The sequence below is a fragment of the Heteronotia binoei genome, chromosome 16 (assembly GCF_032191835.1).
Source record: "Heteronotia binoei isolate CCM8104 ecotype False Entrance Well chromosome 16, APGP_CSIRO_Hbin_v1, whole genome shotgun sequence".
NCBI classification, from domain to species: domain Eukaryota; kingdom Metazoa; phylum Chordata; class Lepidosauria; order Squamata; family Gekkonidae; genus Heteronotia; species Heteronotia binoei.
In genome coordinates this window covers 27118554-27140263 of record NC_083238.1, presented here as the reverse complement: position 1 = coordinate 27140263, position 21710 = coordinate 27118554, and the positions used below count along the sequence as shown (strand labels likewise).

At 41.7% G+C, this 21710-nt stretch overlaps 1 protein-coding gene across 2 annotated transcripts in view; it reads right to left on the bottom strand.

The window, feature by feature from the left end:
- LOC132585366 (sodium channel protein type 2 subunit alpha-like) overlaps positions 1 to 21710 on the bottom strand; it is a 147956-nt gene that overhangs the window by 44288 nt on the left and 81958 nt on the right. For both annotated transcript variants that reach the window (XM_060257227.1, XM_060257228.1), the window contains 9 exons: positions 19254 to 19317; positions 18297 to 18438; positions 15313 to 15519; positions 12671 to 12964; positions 9864 to 10211; positions 7143 to 7275; positions 5235 to 5473; positions 2489 to 2662; positions 105 to 461 (listed from right to left, as the gene is read on the bottom strand). In XM_060257227.1, coding sequence (XP_060113210.1) covers positions 105 to 461; positions 2489 to 2662; positions 5235 to 5473; positions 7143 to 7275; positions 9864 to 10211; positions 12671 to 12964; positions 15313 to 15519; positions 18297 to 18438; positions 19254 to 19317 — 1958 coding nt within the window. The remainder of the gene's footprint in view (positions 1 to 104; positions 462 to 2488; positions 2663 to 5234; positions 5474 to 7142; positions 7276 to 9863; positions 10212 to 12670; positions 12965 to 15312; positions 15520 to 18296; positions 18439 to 19253; positions 19318 to 21710) is intronic.

The window sequence follows — 21710 nt, the reverse complement described above, 5'->3', positions numbered from 1 at the left end:
TTGACTTTTATCATATGCAAAACAGTAAAAACAGTTTTTAAAATGTCAATATATTGACATTTCTATGCAGTTTTTTACAAAACGTACATTTGTTAGATACATACCACCAGATTTCCAATTACCATGACCATCATGAAGACTGTAAGGCACATTGTTTGTCCAGCAACTTCCATGCAATCCCACATGGTCTCTATCCATTCTCCACAAAGGACTCGGAAGACAATCAAGAAAGAGTGGAAGAAGTCATTCATGTGCCAGCGTGGAAGTTCACAGTCGTTAGAGATCTTGCAGACACATTCTTTGTAGCTTTTGCCAAACAGCTGCATGCCAACCACAGCAAAGATGAAGACAATGATGGCCAAGACCAAAGTCAGATTCCCCAGAGCCCCAACAGAGTTGCCAATGATCTTTATCAGCATATTTAGAGTTGGCCAAGATTTTGCCAACTTGAACACTCGCAACTGAAAAAGAAAACGCATATCAGTATCAATGTTCATTGTCTCTAATCCCAGAAGAGCTCTCTTTTATGAAATGCTGGCTAAGGAAAGTTCAGGAAGTTTCTTTATTTAGAGGTTGTTGCTTCAAAACACTAATGCTACAAAATTTGTATTCTGCCTGTTCTCAGATTCTAGAACTTCACATGAAACTTTGCAAGGCTCTTCCCAGGGAGCAAACGTTGTATTGAACTTTTGTTGCGCTTGTTAAATTGTCTCTGTTGTTCTATGGCAAGCAGAAGGTTTACATCACCATTTTTTACGTTTCCTCAATGGCAAAGAACTATTATCTGAAGCAGACGTATGACATTTGCAGTGCCATTCTAAGTGGACTTACATCTGTTGAATTGGTTTTCAAAGTATGTAACTCTGCTTAGGATAGCACTGTTTGTGTTTTGGACTTTTAACAGCTTTACATTGGGTATGCTTAATTTGTCCCATTGGACTCGATGATACTTACTTCGGAGTAAGCATGCAGAGCTGCACTATTTCATTGTTCCCATGGGTTAAGTCATTCATAAATCCATGAGGCTCCCTGATACTGAGTCAGAATAGTTATTTATCAATATCACTATTGTCTGTTCTGACTGGCAACAGCTGTTCATGGAGACCTTGCACATCACCTACCACCTGACCCTTTTTGTTAACTGGAGGCTGAACCTGGGATTTTCTACATGCAATAAAGATGCTTTGTATAAGGCACCTCCAAGTATATTCGTGAGTACCTTTTTAAAATTTAGGTGCAAGTAACAGAATACACATGATCTATATTTGCAACATGACTTACACACACACACACTATAAAATTGAAGTCTAGGACATACAATTGTACTCCTTTCTGTACCTCTATGTGCAGTATAATACCACACCTCCACCTGCTTCTGAACTGTTTGTTCAGACTCCAATTCCTGACTCACCTTCTTTGTCTCTGGAATGCCCCCACTTCACTCTCTGGTGGTTTCAACATTCACGTTGACAGTCCTGCCATAGTCGTCTCCTGCCTCTTCCCTAACTTTCTCCTTCTGCTTTTGGACTTATTCTCTTAAAAACTGTCATGAGAACTCTTTTAATGCTGTCTATACTAGTCCCCATCATGGGGCCCATGGGTGCCATGGCACCGACTGAAGTATTTCCTGGCACCCACCACCTGTTTTCAAGAAGTAGGTGGGGCCATAAGGGGCTTTTACCAAGGAGGGCTTCTTACAGGCCACCTGGGGTCTGATTGGTTGTGCAGTTTCAGTTGTGTTGGTTTTATTCTCTCTCATTCCTCTTTCCCAGTGTATTTTTCAAATTACCCCTCTTGTCTCTGGCATTCAGTCTTCTTTTTTTGTGGGGGTGGGTGGGTGGGTGGGCTCTGCCGCCTGTGGCAGCCATTTTGTACTTGTGCCTACCGCACTGAATCAGAACTCCAAATGTGCTCACAGGCTCAAAACGTTTGGCAACCCCGGTATAGGCCAAGGACTGGATCCTAACATCAACAGTCACGAGGACTGAGATTATTTCCTGTGTTCCACTCCCCCTAGCAATCCTTTCCAATCCTATGAAAATTTGTTTCTAGAGTCACGGGACCAGCATAGACTAATAGCCACATGGTCATGAAACAGTAGTGGGAAGGAGAAAGGGAAGGGAAACTCCTTCCTCTTCCATCAGGATAACTGTAACTTCAAGGCACCCCCCCCCCTGCTTATTACTTTGTTCTCTGACTCAATATGACCTTGCCTTTGACCTTTGCTGTTCTAGCTACATTATCCTCAGCTATCTGAAGCTCTCCTCTTACCTCCTACTTCCTTTTCTGTGAAGCTTTTCATACAACTACTTAATCCCCCACCCCTACTGAAATGGAGTTTAACTGAAACTGATGCCTCCGCTTTCCTTTGTTTTAGCCTTAAACTCCGCAAAGCACAATGTGCAGTGTTGGTGTCATATGAATAGAAAGAATTACAACACGATCAAAATGTATATTAAAAGCTCTGCAGGTTATTCATATATTTTACCAGTCTGAAGGATCTTAGGACTGACAATCCTTCCACGTTTGCGAGACCCAGCTCCATTAAACTAAGGCTGACAATAATGCCATCGAAAATATTCCAGCCTTCTTGGAAATAATAATAAGGATCCATGGCTATTATCTTCAAAAACATTTCTGCTGTGAAGATCCCGGTGAACACCTACACAGAAAAAATATGATTTGTCATCAATGCCAAACAACAGTGGTCAAGCTAATCAAGGTTGGGACTCCATATGTTTTGGTTTTATAATTAAATGAAAGAGATTCCAAAAGTGTGTGCACCCCTCCCATGTGAAGATGGAGTCTTGGATCCTGTGATAAATATCTACTAACATATGACGGGGGCAATATTTGTCTATTCTTCCCTGTCCACTGAAAGTGAGAGAAGGGAGGATTGTCCAGTTCAACGCACTTTACAACAACACATAAACAACACAGAAGCACAAGAAAAAAAAAATCACAGTAGATAGGATAGATTGAATCTCTTATTTTCTCATTCTAAAACCTAATACATGTAATAAACACTGAATATTGTATATCAGTATCCTTTGAGGCCTCTGGTAATATGTTAGTTTGTTTAACCAATAAAGCCATTCTCTGGATTTTATTAAAATGTTCGCTTATGAAGAGTGATACTGTTTTCTTCCCGCTGGCTACTATAACCACTTTGGTGCAATAAATAAACTCAAAACTAGCTCTACATCTAAAGAAAAAAAACCACCCAATGTAGCCTTTCAAATAGACTTATAACATTATCTTGGGCTCAAGGGACATATTACAATATAACATACACTCTGGATTCTCTTCAGATTGCATAAATCTTGACAATGTAACATCTCAATAACGAAGTGAATTGCAGCCTTCCAAAACCACTGGATTATCAGACACAACTAAGATATGTTTAATGCATTGGCAAACGATGAACTGCACCCTAACATTTATCTTGTGCAGAAGTATACAATCCCCACCTCCCTTCAACACATAAAACAACTGGAGATTGGGGGCAAGAAAGTCCCATTTTGCTCATGGACAGGGCTTTTTTTGAGCAGGACTGCACGGGAACACAGTTCCGGCTGGCTTAGTGTCAGGGGGTGAGGCTTAATATGCAAATGAGTTTCTGTTGGGCTTTTTCTACAAAAAGCCATATGCAAAACAATGGTGATGTCAGGGGGTGTGGCCTAATATGCAAATAAGTTCCTGCTGGGTTTTTTTTACCAAAAAAGCCCTGCTCATGGATATGGTTTCCATTCGCCAAATGTACTACTGGACCAATCCAGAATCTTTTAAATTATGTATACCAAATATTTTAAGCACAGGGCATGACTTCTTTCCTTATTAGGAGTCTTAACTGATAGGAGACCTCCTCAAGCGAAGGCGGTTGTAATTTATTGGAGGAAGGTTTCTCCTGCAAGAAAATGTTTCAGCACATACCAGAAGGGAGTTGTTGGATCCAGGAAAGGAAAGGAAAGGTCCCCTGTGCAAGCACCAGTCATTTTCGACTCTGGGGTGACGTTGCTTTCACAATGTTTTACCCACTGTTAAATTACCTATCAAAGATGATGCAATACTTTCCTTACAGTCATACACCACATACACACTGGAGATCTGAGAAGTGCCCCTGAGAAATTCTGATGATGCTATTGGTATACTTTGTATTTTGTTGAAAATTGCTATTGATATTTGCTTCAGGCAAAATCCCATGGTAAACTAACTGAAAGCTTATGACAAGTACTGAGTTACTCACAAAGCTGTTTATGCTCACATGTGTGCTTCTTCCATGCTTACTACACCTTTATCATCTCTCCCCTTTTCCCATCATTAAAAACATACTGTGTCATTTATATCATGTCTGCACAGAAATTGAGTATCCCATGAAACTTAGGGCCAAACTAGACAATACCATGTTGCTGAGCCCACCACGGGGACACAACACAATTTCAGATCCTATTCTTTTACTTTTAAAAATGTCACATGGGACTTGATCCTGCTGATGACCTTGGAATGAGGAGAGAAGAAGAAGAGGAGGAAGAAGAAAACTGATTTATACTCCAGCTTTCACCTGGAGTCTCAGAGCGGCTTACAATCTCTTTCCTTTCCTCTCCCCACAACAGACACCCTGTGAGGTAGGTGGGGCTGAGGGAGCTCTTTGAGAACTGCTCTTGAGAGAACAGCTCTGAGAAAACTGGGACTGAACCAAGGTCACCCAGCAGCTCCATGTGGAAGAGTGTGGAATCAAACCCAGTTCACCAGATTAGATGCACTGCTTTTAACCACTACACCAAACTAGCTCTTGAAAATAGTGGGGGGAGGATACTGGAGACCTTCAAGCCTCTGCACTGTGGCCCCCATCAGGATCAGGCTCCATGACATGTTTAAAAGTAAAAAAAAAATAAAAAATAAAATGGTGCCATGTCTCTGTGGTGGATTTGGGGACAAGATGTCACCTAACTGGGCCCCAAGATCTGTGTCATATTGTAGTGGTCCTAACAATATCAACAGCAGCACTTGTTGGGGGTCAGCATCTGGTCTCCAAAACCAACCCACTTGCACTGCTAAAAGTAGACTAACAGAGCAGTACAGAGAGAATTTGCACCTCCAATTACTAATCATTTTCTAGTTCCTTAGGTAAACACAGCTAATGTAGAGAGCCCTGGTGATAAAGCAATTCAGTCATTATTTCAATGAATACAGCCATGTCTTCTCTGTGGTTTAAGACACTTGGAAGGACTTACCAAGTTCCCAACTGACAGCACATTGTTAAACTGAGGTGTCATTGGATAATGTTCCATGGCCATAAATAAGGTGTTCAAGACGATGCAGATGGTGATAGCAAGGTCAACAAAGGGGTCCATCACAATCAAGTTAACAACATGCTTTATTTTTAACCATGGAGCACAGCAATCCCAGATCAAACACATGTTAGCAAATTTGTACCAGCATGGAGGGCATTTCTGCCTGGATTCTTCAAGTTCTAGATGAGAAAGAATGTGTATGAACACATGTAAAAAAACCAGTGCAATTAATAGTTATGTCCGAGAGTAGACATTCTTCCATGATGCATGTTATACAATGTGTTAATACACTAGGCACCCTTGAGCCCAATCTAAGCAAATTAGATGATTAAATTATGTAACAGTGTAAGTATTTCTTCCACCCACAAATTCACTAAATGCAATTACATTTTTAGAAGGAAACCCAAACTAGACCATGTGCTAGAAAGAAGTTATGCCCTGGAAGTCTGATGGATGTTCACACTGTACAGGGGACAAATATTTGACCATTTAGAATCACAGGGACTGAATTATGGTTATTTTATCTTCAGCCATAGTGACATGTGGCCATGTTGCAGAATCCAGTTTTGAGTTCACAGTTTTTGTCAGGGACCTGCAAACCATACGGGTATTCAGGCACTGGATTTCTCCAAGTGGGAAAGGTTAATGTACCCACTGAACCACAGATAATAAAAATGAATGGTACATTTGCTCTTAGGGCACAATAGTGAACACCCATTATTCAAAATCCTACAGGCACAAGATTCATGCATGCACATGGAGTGTTTGTGTTCTGCAATAATAGTTTCTCCACTACGCTTCCCCACAAAGCATGGCAGCTCTGTGGGGATAGAGAAGCAGAAGGGCTTCTAAATTAGACAGAATGAAATCCCCTCCCCAGGTGCACACACAGTGAGATTTCTTGTGTCCATTGGAGCCTTTGTTACCCTACAGCCAATAGATTCTATTGCCAACTAAGCCGTGAAAGAGACACTTCTATAACAGCCATGATTTCCTTCTAGAGTGCAACAAAATCTACTTATTACTTCTTTAGTCTATAGTGGTATGTATTCAACCATGCAGTTCCTCAACAGAATATAGCAATCTGTTTGCAAAAGTAGGGGTGACAACTACCCATTAAATTCTCCCCCCTCCAACTGCAGACCCTCACCATCCCCAGTGCTGTTCCCGAGGGTCTATTGATCCAAGGGACAAAATTGAAGACTACAGTGGGCTGCAATAAGAACATAACAACATAAGACAAGCCATGCCGGATCAGAGGCCCATCTAGTCCAGCATTCTGTTCACACAGTGGCCAACTAGCTGGGAAGTGGGAAAGTCCAGCTTTGTAAAGTCCTCGGATGGTTGGACACACACCATTATACTTGAGACAAAATTCCAATGACCCAAACATTTAAAGATAGCTGTATCTTGGAAGATAGCTATAACCTGGCTATTAATGAATATATTTAGCATTTTAACTATTTAGAGGAATAAAATCCTGAACTTTTCTCCCTTGAACTATTGTACAAGCTAAGAACACCACCAGAAGCCAGACAGATGATGATAAATTAAGTGAGTTGGATCCCATTGAAAATTTTCAATAACGGAACAGGGGAATTTTCACTTTCCTCCCTCCTGCTGCCCCCTCCAATTCGGGCTGTTCTAGGGGGATTCCTTGTCCCCTTAGAGTAGCATTTGATGGATCATTCTGGAATGCAGAGGGTGGGAGGCATGAGAAAGTCATGTTCCTCTAACAAAAATCTCCTCTGTCACATGAGATTTACTGTGGGATCCAAGACAATTGTTTCTAATGTTTTTCCAGTTCTTGGCCATGAATTTATGGAAAGTTTGTTTAGGCTTGCTTACCTTCCATTGTGTTAGTAAGTATGCTGGCTATACTCATTGCCCTTTGTCTTGCAGCAGGATCAGACAAAAAATCCATAGACATATGGTAAGAACTTGAGCGCCTTTTCCTTAATTCTGTTTCTGTAGTGGTGCCCTGAAAATGAATGACTTAAGACATTTACAGTGATCACACTCTGAACTTAAACTGTTATAAGGACCGAAGGAAAAGATCTTTGCTCAAATATCCTTCCAGCAGTACCCTTTTAAGTATAAAAAAGGGCTCAGTTCAGAGGTCACAAACAGACCAGAGTTCACTTGTGATGAATATGGGACAGGCCATGGCTCAGTAGCATAGAATTTGTGTGGCATGCAGAAGGTCCCAAGTTAAATCCCTGGCATCTTCAGTTTAAAGGATCAGGCTGCAGTCTGTGTTGGATTGCCAGCCCCAGTTTGGGAAATTCCTGGAGATTTTGGAGGTAGAGTCTGGGGAAGATGAAGTTTGGGGACCTCAGCAGGGTACAGTGCCATAGAGTCTAGCCTCCAAAGCAACCATTTTTTCCAGATCTCCAGGCCCTACCTGGAGGTTGGTAACCCTAAATTTATGTTGCCAGTCTGTGTAATACTGTCCTTGGTGGACCAATGGTATTGTTCAGTACAAGGCTTCTCCCCTCATACAGTACACTGACTCCTAATCCTGGTTAATAAACCCACAATGTCATCCTATGCAGTTATTCCAGCCTGGACACACTGAAAGCAATAGGGTTAGATTGGTGTAACTCTCAACTGCACTAGGATAGAAACTAACTTCAGTTTATTCAGGCATCTATTCAGGCATCAAAATTATACTCAGAGTTAACTGAAGTTTACCGTGTGAAGGCGGGGGATCAAACTAGATCTGTGACTATCATCACAAACTCCAGCTGGTTTCTGATCTCTGAACTGAGCCCAAGTCCCAGTGAAATTAAATATGGTTGTAACTCCCATAGTAAAGATGATTAGAATTAGGTGGTAAATCTCTAGGCAGACCTGGGTCCAGTAACACTGTGGTCCTGAACAAACAGTTGCTTCTAATGGTAATAATGTTTTTAAATTCTCATAGCCATAATCCATAACTCCACAAACCAGAGTCTGAGACTCTGCTCCTCCTCTGTGTCAGGTAGAAGGAAAAAAAAAATAGGTTTTTATACCCCACTCTTCACTACCTGATGTCTCAGCGTGGCCTACAATCCTCTTCCCTTCCTCTCCCCACAAAAGACACCCTGTGAGGTAGGTGGGGCTGAAACAGCTCTGAGAGAACTGTGACTGGCCCAAGATCACCCATCTGGCTTCACGTGGAGGAGTGGGGAATCAAACCCAGTTCTCCAGATTAAAGCCCACCGCTCTATATCACACCATGTTGGTATTTAATCTGGATGTGGCCAGAGACTTTTGGCATTTGGCTCTAGGCTTGTTACCTGTGGCCCTGACAGAGCTGAATTGTGTCATATTTACATTTTGGAAGCTGTTTTGCATCCTCACTGAGAAGAAAAGCAAGGTAAAAATACTTAAATAAACAAATATCAGTGATATCTTATTGGGCCAAGAAGATCTAAATTCAAATCCCTGCATGTCTTTGAATTCAGAAGATAGACTATGACCTGCTATCTGGTTTGCTTCTGTAAAACGAGAATGAAAAATGGCCTTTGTATAACATTGCTGGATTTTCCCCACCAACTATATAATGTTTGAGTGTTGTTAACTGGGAAGGGAAATTACAATATGAAAAGCTTCTTGAAAAGGTAAAGCAAGGTATTTGGGGGGTCTTCTCCCTGCTTGTGATTTATAATACCCGCTATTACAGCCTGAGGGATACAATACATTGTCTTCTCCTATAGTTCAAGGTGATTAGTTTATGTTTACAGTTATTTCTAGATCTTTATTTTGCATAATGTCACTCTTGGGCAGCCAGCCCTCTTGCTATGGCAGGCATCATAAATCCCGCTGCTGCTTCAAGTAGTGGAAGGGTGGGGGGGATTAAGTTGGCTTTATGCCTCTGGGGCAAATCATAGGGTTTCCAGTGATTCCTAGAGCTACCCTAGGTCATGTCCAGTTTTTCTTCAGAAGTGACATAGCGGCACAAATTACTGTGCAGCCCCCCCCCCCCCAAAGTCCCACCCCTTCAAGGCAGCCTGGCAAATCTATTTCAAGATCAGTTGATGCGCCATTTATCAGAAGCTATGGTGCTAAAGGATTGGTACAAGTGAAACATCACAGAGGAACACATAAAGCTGCCTTATGCTGCGTCAGACCACTGGTTTATCTAGGTCATTACTGTCTACTCTGACTGGCAGCATCTCTCCATGGTCTCAAGTCTTTACCATCACCTACTACCAAATCTTTTTAAAATCGAAGATGCTGGGGATTGAAACTTGGACCTTCTGCATTCAAAGCAGAAGCTCAGCCACTGAGCCACAACCCCTCTAGGATAGATGAACACATGAATCCACTTTGTATTGAACCAAATCACTGGTCCACCAAAATCAGTATTGTCCATTCATACTGGCAGCATTTCTCCATAGTCTCAGGCTGAGGTCTTTCACATCACCTACAACCTGATCCTTTTAACTGGAGATGCCGGGGGTTGAACCTGGGACCTTCTAAATGCCAAACAGATGCTCTACCACTGAGACACAGCCCCTTCCCCTCTCCATGGTCCCTCCCTCTTCAAGTCCTACTGAATGTGTCATCTTCATCTATAATTACCTCAGGCAGAAGTTGGCCTGTGGGTGACATGAGAGCTGTAGGCCCACCAACTAAGGAGACCACTCCATTGCAATCCACAGTGCTGTGCATCTTCCCATTTGCTGGAAGTATGGGTATCATCCGGGACGATCGACTGGCTTGACTGATGTTACTATTGCGCCGCTCACTGTGCCTGTGAGGGACAAACAGAGAGTCTCTTCTGCTCTCGTTGTCTTCAAATGTGCTATGCTCATCGTCAGCAAAGTCATTCTCAGAACCTATGTCCTTTGCTCGGCCTCTGAAGCTGAAAAGACTCGTTCTGCTGCTGCGCCGTGGGGAAAATATGGATCCTCGAATGCTCAGCAAAGACTGTAAGGAAATGAGAGAAGACAATCAAGAGCAGAAATGTTCATGGAAATGCCTTTGAGAGAAAATATTAATGAGTGAACTGTACAATCCTAAGCAGAGTCATAGCTTTCTAAATCTATTGATGACTTCTTAGAATTGCACTGCACTACTGGTCAAATAATTTTTTAAAAGTTGCAAGTAAAGGTGGAACAATGAAATTGTAAGATTTCTTCCTTGCTCCTTAAATTACACAGGAAGGAAGATGCTTTTAAGGACTTTTCCGGGAGCACATGGGTAATCTACATAAATATTAACACCAGACAAAATGAAATAAATATGCATTAAAGAGTTCTATTTAATTACAGTAAAAGGCTCTCCCTGTTCTTCATACTACTGTATATTTTATGAGATGACTCATAAATTAATAAAACCAACAGCTAACCACTGCTCTCTCCACCTTTGCACCCACTTACATGCTCAGGAAACTATTTTTTTTCTGCCAGATAGTTGACAAATGAGCCTCACTGATTATTATCTTTTTGCATAAACATGGGCACGAGCCAGTGAGGACTCTCCCCCATCCTACTGTTCTCGTCTCACTTAGTTTGGCACTTGATTTGGTTTCATTGCAGCTGTCTGCTGATCCATTCAACTCTTGGAGCTACTCATTCCACCCAAATGGAAAAGGAAACAACTGCACTGACTCCAATGATATAGTATGTGGAGAACACGGAGCAATATTGCTGCGGATACTTACTCTCTCTTGTGCCTTCGAAGTTTATAAACTTACAGAAGGGAGCACCATATGTAGAACAGCGTTCCCTTTGTGAAACTCAGGTATAATGTGCAGGGATAAACGTGTAGTTTTCAACACAGAATGAGAAACCCTATGAACAGTATTGACCTGGTGCTTTATCAACCCTTTGTACTGGGCACACATTCACACAGGCAGCACACTACAGCGCCCAAGGATTAGGGCCTTTGTTCATATGTGGAATTACCAGTCAGCTCAGATATCTCTTTAACATTCATATTTTTTTATGTTATATATCGTCAGTCCTTGTTAAAGAAATTGTTAAACCATCAATAATACTTCTCTAACATTTTCTTCTGGCCTTGGCGCTGTTCCAGAACAAATTAAAAAGTTATTATTGATCCAGCAATGAATCTCCAGACTGAACTGTTCTCCCCAGATATTGTTCATTAACCAGTCAATAATTTTCAGTCATCTGCTTTTATAGTTCTATTATCCTTCTTCATTCTTTCTTATTATATACTTAACCTCTTGGTCTCATAGGTGTATATTCCATGAATAATTTATTCATAGTAGAAATTCTATGTGATTTCCTTACTCTAAGATAACTGAATCACACATGGAGACAAAACCGGTACCAATATTTAGTGGTAGCAAAACATGGAGGGGTGTGTGTCTCAAAACAGACACGTGAAAACGAAGAGTCTCTTTATCTGTTTCAAAGTAATGCATTAACTACTAAACTACAGTGCTATATTGAGAGATAATTCTCTTCTGTAACCACTCTGTACAGGTTATCACTCTGACTTCTGAAAGAAGTCAGAACTTGATTTATTTCAGGTGTCAAGTGAAAACATTGTATCCCAGCTAAAGGCTAGTGATGTTGTATCCTTAAAGATTTTTATTTAAAATAAGTCTAATCAATCTTGAAAAGACTGAATGTGAAAGAATTATAGTGAAAGGAAAAGTTTTTGCATAGGTCAATGAAATCAGAAACAGGAAGACGTAATACCATCTCTTATTTATTTATGATTTAAAAGAGTAAATACAATTTCTGATTCTCACCAAAACAGTTTTAGAAATATTAGATAGTCTCATGCAACCCACATCTGAGAGATGTGGGGTGTTTGAGGTGTGGCTATCTTATATAGGCCGAATTACATGAAACTCACATGACTCTTATTAAAACCATTTAATTTGTCTCTTCTGAATCCATTAAGTCGCTTCTGAGTTAGGGTTGTCAGCTCTGGGTTGGGAAATACCTGGGGATTTTGGGGGTGGAGCCTGAGGATGGTGGGATTTAAGGAGGGTATAATACCATAGAGTCCACTTCCCAAACTGGCCATTTGCTTCAGGTAAACTGTTCTCTGTCGCCTGGAGGTCAGTTGCAATCCCAGTCAACCCTATTAGTTGAGAGGGTTTTGTTCTTCACGTTGTAAGATTATTTCTGGGCATGCATTCAATGATTCATCATTATGTTTTTTCAAGGAAGTTAACAGAGAAAACTCTGTAAACAGAGGAAATAAGTGTTGTGCAGAAATGGTCATGCTTGCTTTTGGTCAGTCATACTGCATGAACAATGAAGGTCTGTGACTATTTCAGCGGATGCACTTGATCAAACATTCTTAAAACTACTTCTGAACGAATAGACCCATGCAAGACAGAACACTTTACAGCTGGCCCTGCTATCACTTACTGTACATAGATCAGGATATATTCTTCATACCTGGTGTGGGGAAGAAAACCGTTTTTCATATGTCAGTCTGTTCCCTTCAATGGAGAATCGAAAGCCTTTCCTTCTAATGCTATCCTCTGATTCAGATTTGTGAAATTCATCTTCGTCCTTTTCATCTCCTTCAGATTGTTCTCTCTGTTTCCTCTTTTTTCGCCTGTTCCTCCTCTCTTTAGCACTCTTTGAACTCAGCTTTGATGTCGCTGAAGAACTCTCCGAGAACCCTCCTACACCACCAGCTTCACTGAACTCTCGAGATTCACCTGCCGCTGCAGCTAAAGCGGCTGCCTGTTGAATAACGAAGTTAAACTGATTTAAGATGTACAATGATAATCTGTTAATGCTATTATTGGTTTTATATTTTTAAGGCAGATGAGTCTGATGCTCATTATACTAATCTGTGCTCCAAAACTCGGCAGAGCAAGAATCGTGAGCTTACAAAATAAATGTGCAGGTTTTAGATCTGAAGAACCATCCCAGTACCTCACCGAATTTTCCAATTCACTCTTATTGTGCACAATTCTCATCTGAGTAATCTCCTCCTCTTCTTTACTAGTGAGGAAGAAAGAGAAGGTGCAGGCCATATGCAATAGACTCAAGTCTCTACAGATATCTTCTTTCACAAACAACACATTGCTGATGAAGAAGGGGACATCAAATTGGCATGAGGTATATTTATCTCTTCCCATGTAAGACAGCACTATTGACAATGCCACTATTTTTTTTAAGTCTGATGTTAAGGAAGTTTTCCAAATCCTAATTATTAAACATAGTCTGGTGAAACATATAGAGAAATGAGGGCAATAATTCCTTTGCCCAAACAAGAAACAGGAAAAGGAGAGTCAGAACATGCTCTTGGTCCCTAAAGTGGGTCTTCACAAAAAAAAGAGCATGTGGACAAAAATAAATACATACACCCAAATTACTGCTTTAGTGCAGTATAGGAAACACATTTGATACCTGGTTACTCCTACCAACGGTTTTCCTGGGAAAGGCACATTTTAAATCATTTTGTTACTGACTGATGGAAAAAACAGAGCTCATGATTCAGTTCTACCTACAAGTTAAGATTTTCAGCCTTTCCAGATCTTAGCCCACAAGAGAACCATAGGAAGTCCTGTGCCAGGAAGAGTTATGACCTCACTAGGGTCAAAGCCATAAGCAGCACAACAGTTCAAGAGAGTCACAGGAAACCAGGAGATGTGCCATAGTGAGGAACAGTCCAAGGGTCAGAGCCTTGGAGGAATGGGCCACTGAGTGTACTTGCTGCTGCTGTTCTAAGCATGCATGCCAAGAGAGGTAGGAGTTAGGAGGTATGACACACATGCATACTAGTAAAAAGCAGCAAACAACATGACAGCTCTGTAGGGTCCTACATGATGGTCCCAAACCATAAATAGTATCCTTGACTTAAGAGATTATATATTATAATGTTCTCTCTTCTCCAAGTGGTCTACTGCACCTTTCATTAGGCTATATATTTATTTAAAGATTTATATCCTGTTTTTCAATAAGACATGTTCAAAGCTGTTAACAGTGATACAGAACAAACAATGGTATGGACACAAACCAGCTCAGAAGACAAAATTCAGCACGAACTTGGCCCAGTTCAGATCCCCCAAACCAATGTTCAGGTAAGGCACCTTCACCGAACATTTACCAGACTTTTGTCCAGTTTGGTTCGGCTGTTCAGGCCATTTAAACCTGCACATCTGCAGCTGACCTGTTAGGTTTAAATGGCTGTGAGTTTTTTCACTGGTTGGTTTTGCTTCTCCCTGTTTCCAAGTGAGGGGAAGCAAAATGGACTGGTGAAATGACTGTCAGCCATTTCAGTCTAACAGCTGATGGGTGCACCCACCCTACTATTCAGCTGAAATGGCTACCAGTCATGAAACCCACCAGTTTCACTCCCCGCACATTGAAGCAGGGGAAAGTGAAATGAATGGGTATAATGGCTGTGAGCCATTTAACCCTTCATGGGTGATCCCTCCACTCTGCCACAGCCAGGAGAAAGGGGGATCCAAACTGGCCAATTCAATTTTGGGCTTTTAGCTCAGTTCGGTTCAGGGGTTTGTTCGGGGGTTGCCCCAAACCCCAAATCAAACTGGAATTTTTTAGGTTTGTGCCCATCCCTATAGAACAATAATACAACATCATAAATATCATCTTACCTACAGCTATAAAGGGATACATCATCATAAAAACACCACATGTCTAAAAAGCACCATAAAATATAATAAGACAACGAAATATAATATGGAACAGCAGCAACAATCTCCATTAAAGTTCTGGGTGCCAAAAACAATGCATTATGGATGCTTAACCCAATTTTCATTGATCAACAGGGGTCAATAAAAAATTTCCCTTGAATTACAATTCTGTTCAGCAGTAGATTACAAATCTGTTTCATTCACCAACAAGTTTTCATCAACAACAGTTTCATCTATCGCTGCAGAGATCAGTTTCAAGGGTATGCATAAGAACTCACAATCCAACCATAATCTTGCAGAGTTTTAGGACCACCTGTGGCTGATGTTAACTATTGGAACGCACCATCATTTGGTCCAGCAGAATGCTCACCTTACATGTCATCCTATAAGAAAACAACCTAGAAGCTACATCCCACAGAAAGCTACCTGAGCTTCTTCTTGTTGTTTTTTCAACTGCTCGAGCATCTGCTGAAACTCTGCCTCTTTCTGCTCCGCTTCTTCCATGGTGGCTTGATTCTGTTCTTCGTAGGCCATGGCGACGACAGCCAGGATCAAATTAATCAAATAGAAAGAGCCCAGGAAGATCACCAGAACAAAAAAGATCATGTATGTTTTGCCAGCAGCTCTCAAGGTCTGTAAAAGAAAAAATAGGAATAAACAATTTCATAATATTACGATGAAACTGTGATACTTACACAGTGGCAATGGAACCATGATTGGCTTTTCTGAGCATCATTCCCCAATGTGGCATCCATTCCATGTTCCAGAAATGTTGCTATGCAGAGGCAGGCCATGGCAAACCACCTCTGGATTTCTCTTGCTTTGAAAACCCTACGGGGTCACCGTAAGTTGACAGCACTTCCCCCCAAAGCAGTTGGAGATCAATTAAGATGATCCATCATTGTAGCCTAGTGGATCCAATAGGTTTTCAGATAGCATTAGGGAATTTTCCTGCTAATATGGTCAGCACTCCTGTCAATGCCCTGGTGGACCTGGTCAGTGGTTGACCTCTGGAATGGGGGAAATGACCTACATTAGCAGCAACAGGATGCTGATTTGTCCAGGTCATGTGGGATACTGTTCAGCTTCTTTGAACTTTGAAACCTACCACCTTCCTCTACAACCCTTGCTTCTCCTGATGGGAGACTGTAAATGCCTCCCTGAAAGAGAGGGCGATTGCTCCTGCCTAAGTGGGCAACAGTATATCCTCTCCTATGGTATGTCCTCTCTGGACATACCTCTCCAATGGTATGTCCTCTCTGGATCCTGGAGAGTTGAATAACTAGTCTCAAATGTAACATTCTTAAACAAGATGATTGAGCAAGTGGTGGCTGGCCAACTTCAGGAATTCCTGAATGAGTGGATAGTTTGGATCCATTCCAATGTGTTTTCAGGCCTGGCTATGGGACTGAAATGGCCATGGTTACCCTGATGAATGGCAGAGAACCCTGTTAATTCTCATGGACCTCTTGGCAGCTTTCAATACTGCCATTCATTATACTGTTCTGCCAGAATGGTTCTGGGTCACCTACTGGGACTGTGGGGTACTGTTTTGAGGTGGTTCTGGTCCTTCCTCAAGGGTAGATTTCAGAGTCTGGTGTTGGGGGACTGCTACTCTGCCCTTTGGCCTCTGGCCTACAAGGTTCCCCAAAATTCCATCTCATCCCCTTTGCTTTTCAAAAATTACCTGTCTTCCTCTAACAGTATCTTCCGCCAGTGGGTGAAGACTTGTATCGTTTCATTTGGCCCAATAACAGTTATTGGCCCTCCTCTGATATTTTTGTATGTTTTTATTGTATCATTTTATAATTTAAAATGTATTTTAATTGTTCAAATATTTTAATGTTTTTATGTGCACTACCTTGGGAATTATGATTGGGTAGAAAGCAGCATAAACATGTTTTAAATAAATAAATATGTAAAGCTGCTGGGATAGGACCAATGTTCCCTCTAAGCTGCAGTCTTGTGAGCAAAAATTCTACTTTTTGAGCTACTGGCATTAAAGTTGTGATCTACTGACATTAAAGTTATGAGCTACTGCATAAATTAGTATGCTCTGGGGTAATCCTTCCTGAGCTAACACAAAAATGTGTGAGCTAGAGGCTAAAAATCTGTGAGCTAGCTCATGCTAACTCAGCTTAGAGGGAACACTGGATAGGACATCCAGAGATTTTGGGCTGAGTTGCCACCAATATGGAGATAACACCAGCTCTATTTTGCAGTACCAGGAGATCCCAGGAAGGCTGTGGAAACTGCAAACAGGTGATTGGAGGTGGGTTTGGAATGGATGAGGACTAAAAAGCTAAAACTTAATCTTGACAAAATGAAGGTACTGCTAGTAGAGGAAAGATCTGACTCAGGAAACAGGTTATCCCCTGTTCTGGATGGGGTTGCACTCCCTCTAAAGGAGCAGGTTTGTAGCTTGGGGGTGCTCCTGAACTCAGCCCTCCTGTTGGATATACAGGGGCAACAGTGGCTAGGGATGCCTTTCACCAGCTTCAACTGGTGAGCCAGCTACAGCTTTTCCTGGGCAGAAAAGATCTTGCCACTAGGTCTGGAAGCTACAGTTGGTACAGAATGCTGCGGCCAGAGAGTAAACTGGAGAGGTTTGCAGCAACCCTATTATTCCTCTCTTTTCCTATCTACATTGCCTTTCAGTTTGCTTCTGGCTTCAATTCAAGGTGCTGGTATTGACCTTTAAAATCTTGTAAGGCCTGAGACCAGCATATCTTAAGGACCACAAACAAGGCTACCCACTCACTCTGGTCATACTCAGGGGCCCTGCTTGGGTTTCCACCACCATCTGAGGCTAGACAGGTAACAACCCAAGAGAGGGCTTTGTTGGTCTTGTCACCAAAACTTTGGAACTTCCTCCCTGTGGAGATTCATGTGTGTCTCTCTTTCCTGGTATCTTCTGCCAACAGGAGAAGATTTCTTGATTTCATTTGGCATACCCCCAATAATGGTTATTGGTCCTCCTTCCTGATTTTTCATTAAATTATTTTATAATTTTAAATGTTGGTTTTAATTGTTCAAAAAGTTTTAATGTATGCCACCTCGAGGATCCTGATCAAGTGGAAAGGCAGTTTAAAATTATGAAGCTCCCATTAATATATCCAGGGCTTTTTTTGTAGAAAAAGCCTAACAGGAATGCATTTGCATATTAGACCACACCCCCTTGATATCACCATTGTTTCACACAGGGATTTTTTGTAGAAAAAGCTTAGCAAGAACTCATTTGCATATTAGGCCACACCCCCTTACACCAAGCCAGTGTTCCTGTGTGTTCCTGCTCAAAAAAAGCCCTGAATATATCAATAATATCCAGATTATGAAGCTTCCATTAATACCTTCTGGGACTCAAAATAACTTGATACAGAAAGGCACAGACCTTCATGACAGAACCTTACCAGCTGATAAAGATTTTCCCAGAAGTCCTGAGTCATCAGCCGAAAGAGAGACAAGAAGGCCCAGCTGAATGTATCAAAGCTTGTGTAGCCATAGTTGGGATTTCTACCAGCTTTTACACACATATATCCTTCTGGGCATTGGCTATGAAGCAGAAGAAAACAATCCATGTAAAAGAACCACATCCAAATTAAACTGTGTTTCATTACAGGCTGAAGTTTGAGGAAATGGGTTGGATAAAGACTACCATGTCCCCAGGTACAAGGATTTCCACTCACAGAGCACAGTTTTCCTGGCTTCCCCCTTCTAGGGCAGCCTGAAATGCCCCCCATCCTTGCACTGGTAGAAATACCTAGTCTGGATCAAAGTCAATGAGTTTATAAATATTCAGTAGAATGAAAGTGATTCTGTGTTACAATATTACTCCTTGAAACAATTTAAGAGAAGTAATTGTAAGGGCCTACAGGGTCAAAGCCTTATTTTACTAGCATTAAGTCGGAAAAATTAACTGTTGCTCTGATAAATCTTTAACACATCAGCAAAAAGTGATAACTTAAAGCAAGGAAAATACCCTACCTTGAGACTTAAGAATGCCTCCTAAACTTGAAAATGAGAAAAGGCAATCTAATATTGTGGGCAGGGGAAGATATTACTGTAACACATGTTTTCTGGGGGAATTTATACTAACAGTGCAACCCTATACAGAACTACTCTTGTCTAAACCCATTGTAGACTGAAGCAACTCTGTGTGGGAATGCACCGTAAATATAGTCCTCACAGCTATGTTCTCAATTTCTGTCACTGATGTAGATTCAGCCAGCAGATTAACACACAAAAATTGATAGAACTTTGAAAGATGGTCTATACGTATTAAAGCAAAAGTTTAACTATTCCTGCTTTAACTGTAGCTGCTGAACTCTCTTACAAGATGAGAAAAATGTAATGGGCCATTTGCTTACCCTGCATCTGAGCTGTTGCCACAGAGCAAAGCATCATTTTGTCCTTCCAAGAAGTAAAAGTGGCCTGTTTTGGAAAAAGAAGCGGAAAACATTGAATCGCATTGAATATAATGACTTGAACAAAAGTATCCTGTGGCACCTCAAAGACTGACAGATTTACAGTGCAATTCTAGGCAGAGTTACAACCTTCTAAGTACATTTGCAGTCAGTGGACTTAGAAGGGTATAACTACCTAGGATTGATCCAAGAGGGCAGCCGTGTTGGTCTGAAGCAGTTGAACGAAGGAGGAGTCAAGTGCACCTTTAAGACCAACAAAGTTTATACCTGATCCCCTCGTCTGATGAAGTGTGCTTAGAGAGCACACGAAAGCTTACGTTCTGAATAAAACTTTGTTGATCTTAAAGGTGCCACTTGACTCCTGCTTTGTTCAGCTACCTAGGGTTGGACAGTTATCATGACATGCACTTCTATAGAGTACAGCCCACTCCATCAGAGGCTGCAGCCCTCAACAATTTATGCCACAATAAATCTGTTAGCATTTGGGGTGCTATACGACTTACTGCTCACCCTTGTGGTATCCCACACACGAGACTGCACAGAAGCCATAACAATGAACAACCGTTACAGGTAAGCGCAACCCTGTTTTTTTCACTTCAGCAGACTAGCATGGAATTTGTCTGTGCTTAAGAGAAGGACATCCTAAAAAAATAATAATAATTTATGCAATTGATAGCCATGATTAATAAATAATCAAAGCAAAAAAAGAAGTCTTAGATTCCTTACAGGATGGAAAGCTTAACTTAACTCAACAGATCCCATGTGGCCAGGTGGGGAGGCCGAGTGGCACAGATGACAGACATCTCCTTCTCCCTCCCCTGAGTCTCATTTAGGCCCTCTCATAGGCCCCTGGGGAAGGCAAGGGCCTGGTTTTTCTGCCATTGGCCAGCCCAGCCTCCAAGCTGCCTACACAGACTGCCCCTGCTTTGAAGTATGAGGCCACCATGGCCACTCGACACCCCGCTGGCTCTCTCCTCTACATGGGCCACAAATGGGGTCCACAGGCCCCCCTAACTACAGTAATAGTAACACAAAGCCAATGTAGTCAATACAGTTAGTCAACATTTTTTAAAAAAATAACATTTATGGTCAATTTTTGCAAATTGGGCAAGAGTTTCACCACTACTACAAGCAATACATGAAGCAGTAGAGTTACAGTTGAGTGTCTTTACCTTGGAATAGCCACAACATAGTGGGGCATATTTCCAACTCAACATGCATAATAGTGTAAATCCCTAAAGAGTGTAAATCCCTAAAGTGTAAAGAAGTGTAAATCCCTGAAGAGTTTGCTACTCATGCAGTAACAGAATCAAAGCAGCATGAATATGCTTAAGATATTATTTCACTTACCATAGGTCAAATGTATCTAAGTGTCACTGAAAAAACCAGAATCAGAACTGGGCAGCAATCCTAAATCTGCTCAATGGACTGGGGTGTTAGTTGCATCGAAACTAAATCTCACTGATTTCAATTAGACTTTGCTGTGATTGCTTTGGCTAGTGTGATGAAGGAAACATCGCCCGGTCCTTTAATGGTCACCGGCCACGGCTTCACAGCTGCAGGGATGGATAGGTGAGTGTTTAAAGGACTGGCGACATCTGGGTTCAGGGTGGTTGGAAGAGTAAGGGGAAAATAAAGCAACTTTCAGGCAAAAAGTGGATCAGGTCTGCTTTGTTCTTGCCACAGCTAGATTGAGCTCTCTCATTCTCCTAATGCAAATGCAGCTTCTAATTTTAAGTTCAGATACTGGGTGGGTTCAATCCAGCAAACTTTTAAAATCATGCCACTGTTCCACATAGGTTTTGTCATGCTGGTCCCATGATCCTCAGCATAGCCTTTTTGAGTGGTCAAAGGAAACCCCCTCCTCCCTCTATCACAAGTGAAAAGTTGGCTGGAGCCAACCCACCATAGAGTACCCATCGTTCAGTTACATAATAATATATTTTAGATAGGTAAAAAAATAAACCAGGATAGTCATAGAAAGACCACATCTGATGCAAGGGTATCCTGTAGAAAGCACCAAAATAAACAATTTAGCCATTATTTATACTGCCACCATTGTTATTGCACCCCCAGACGGAATAAAGAGGCAGACAACTGTAGTTGGGGAAACGGGCCACTTTATTAACATTAACATTAACGAGACAAGGTGAACAGAGAGGACGAGCCCTGGGGTCACCCCTGACCCCGCCAAGTCCTGCAAGGGCGAGACACCCAACCCCTGGTCCTAGCCATCCTCATGCGGCTGTGATCCAGGCGGCAGACCAAACATGCCATCCCTGGCCCGGCCCCCATCACCAGAAGGGGGCAGCAAGGGATGCATGAACCCAATCCGTATTCCAATGCATTGAGCCGTCAAGCCCATCTGCCTATCATATGGATCGCACGCACAAAACAGGT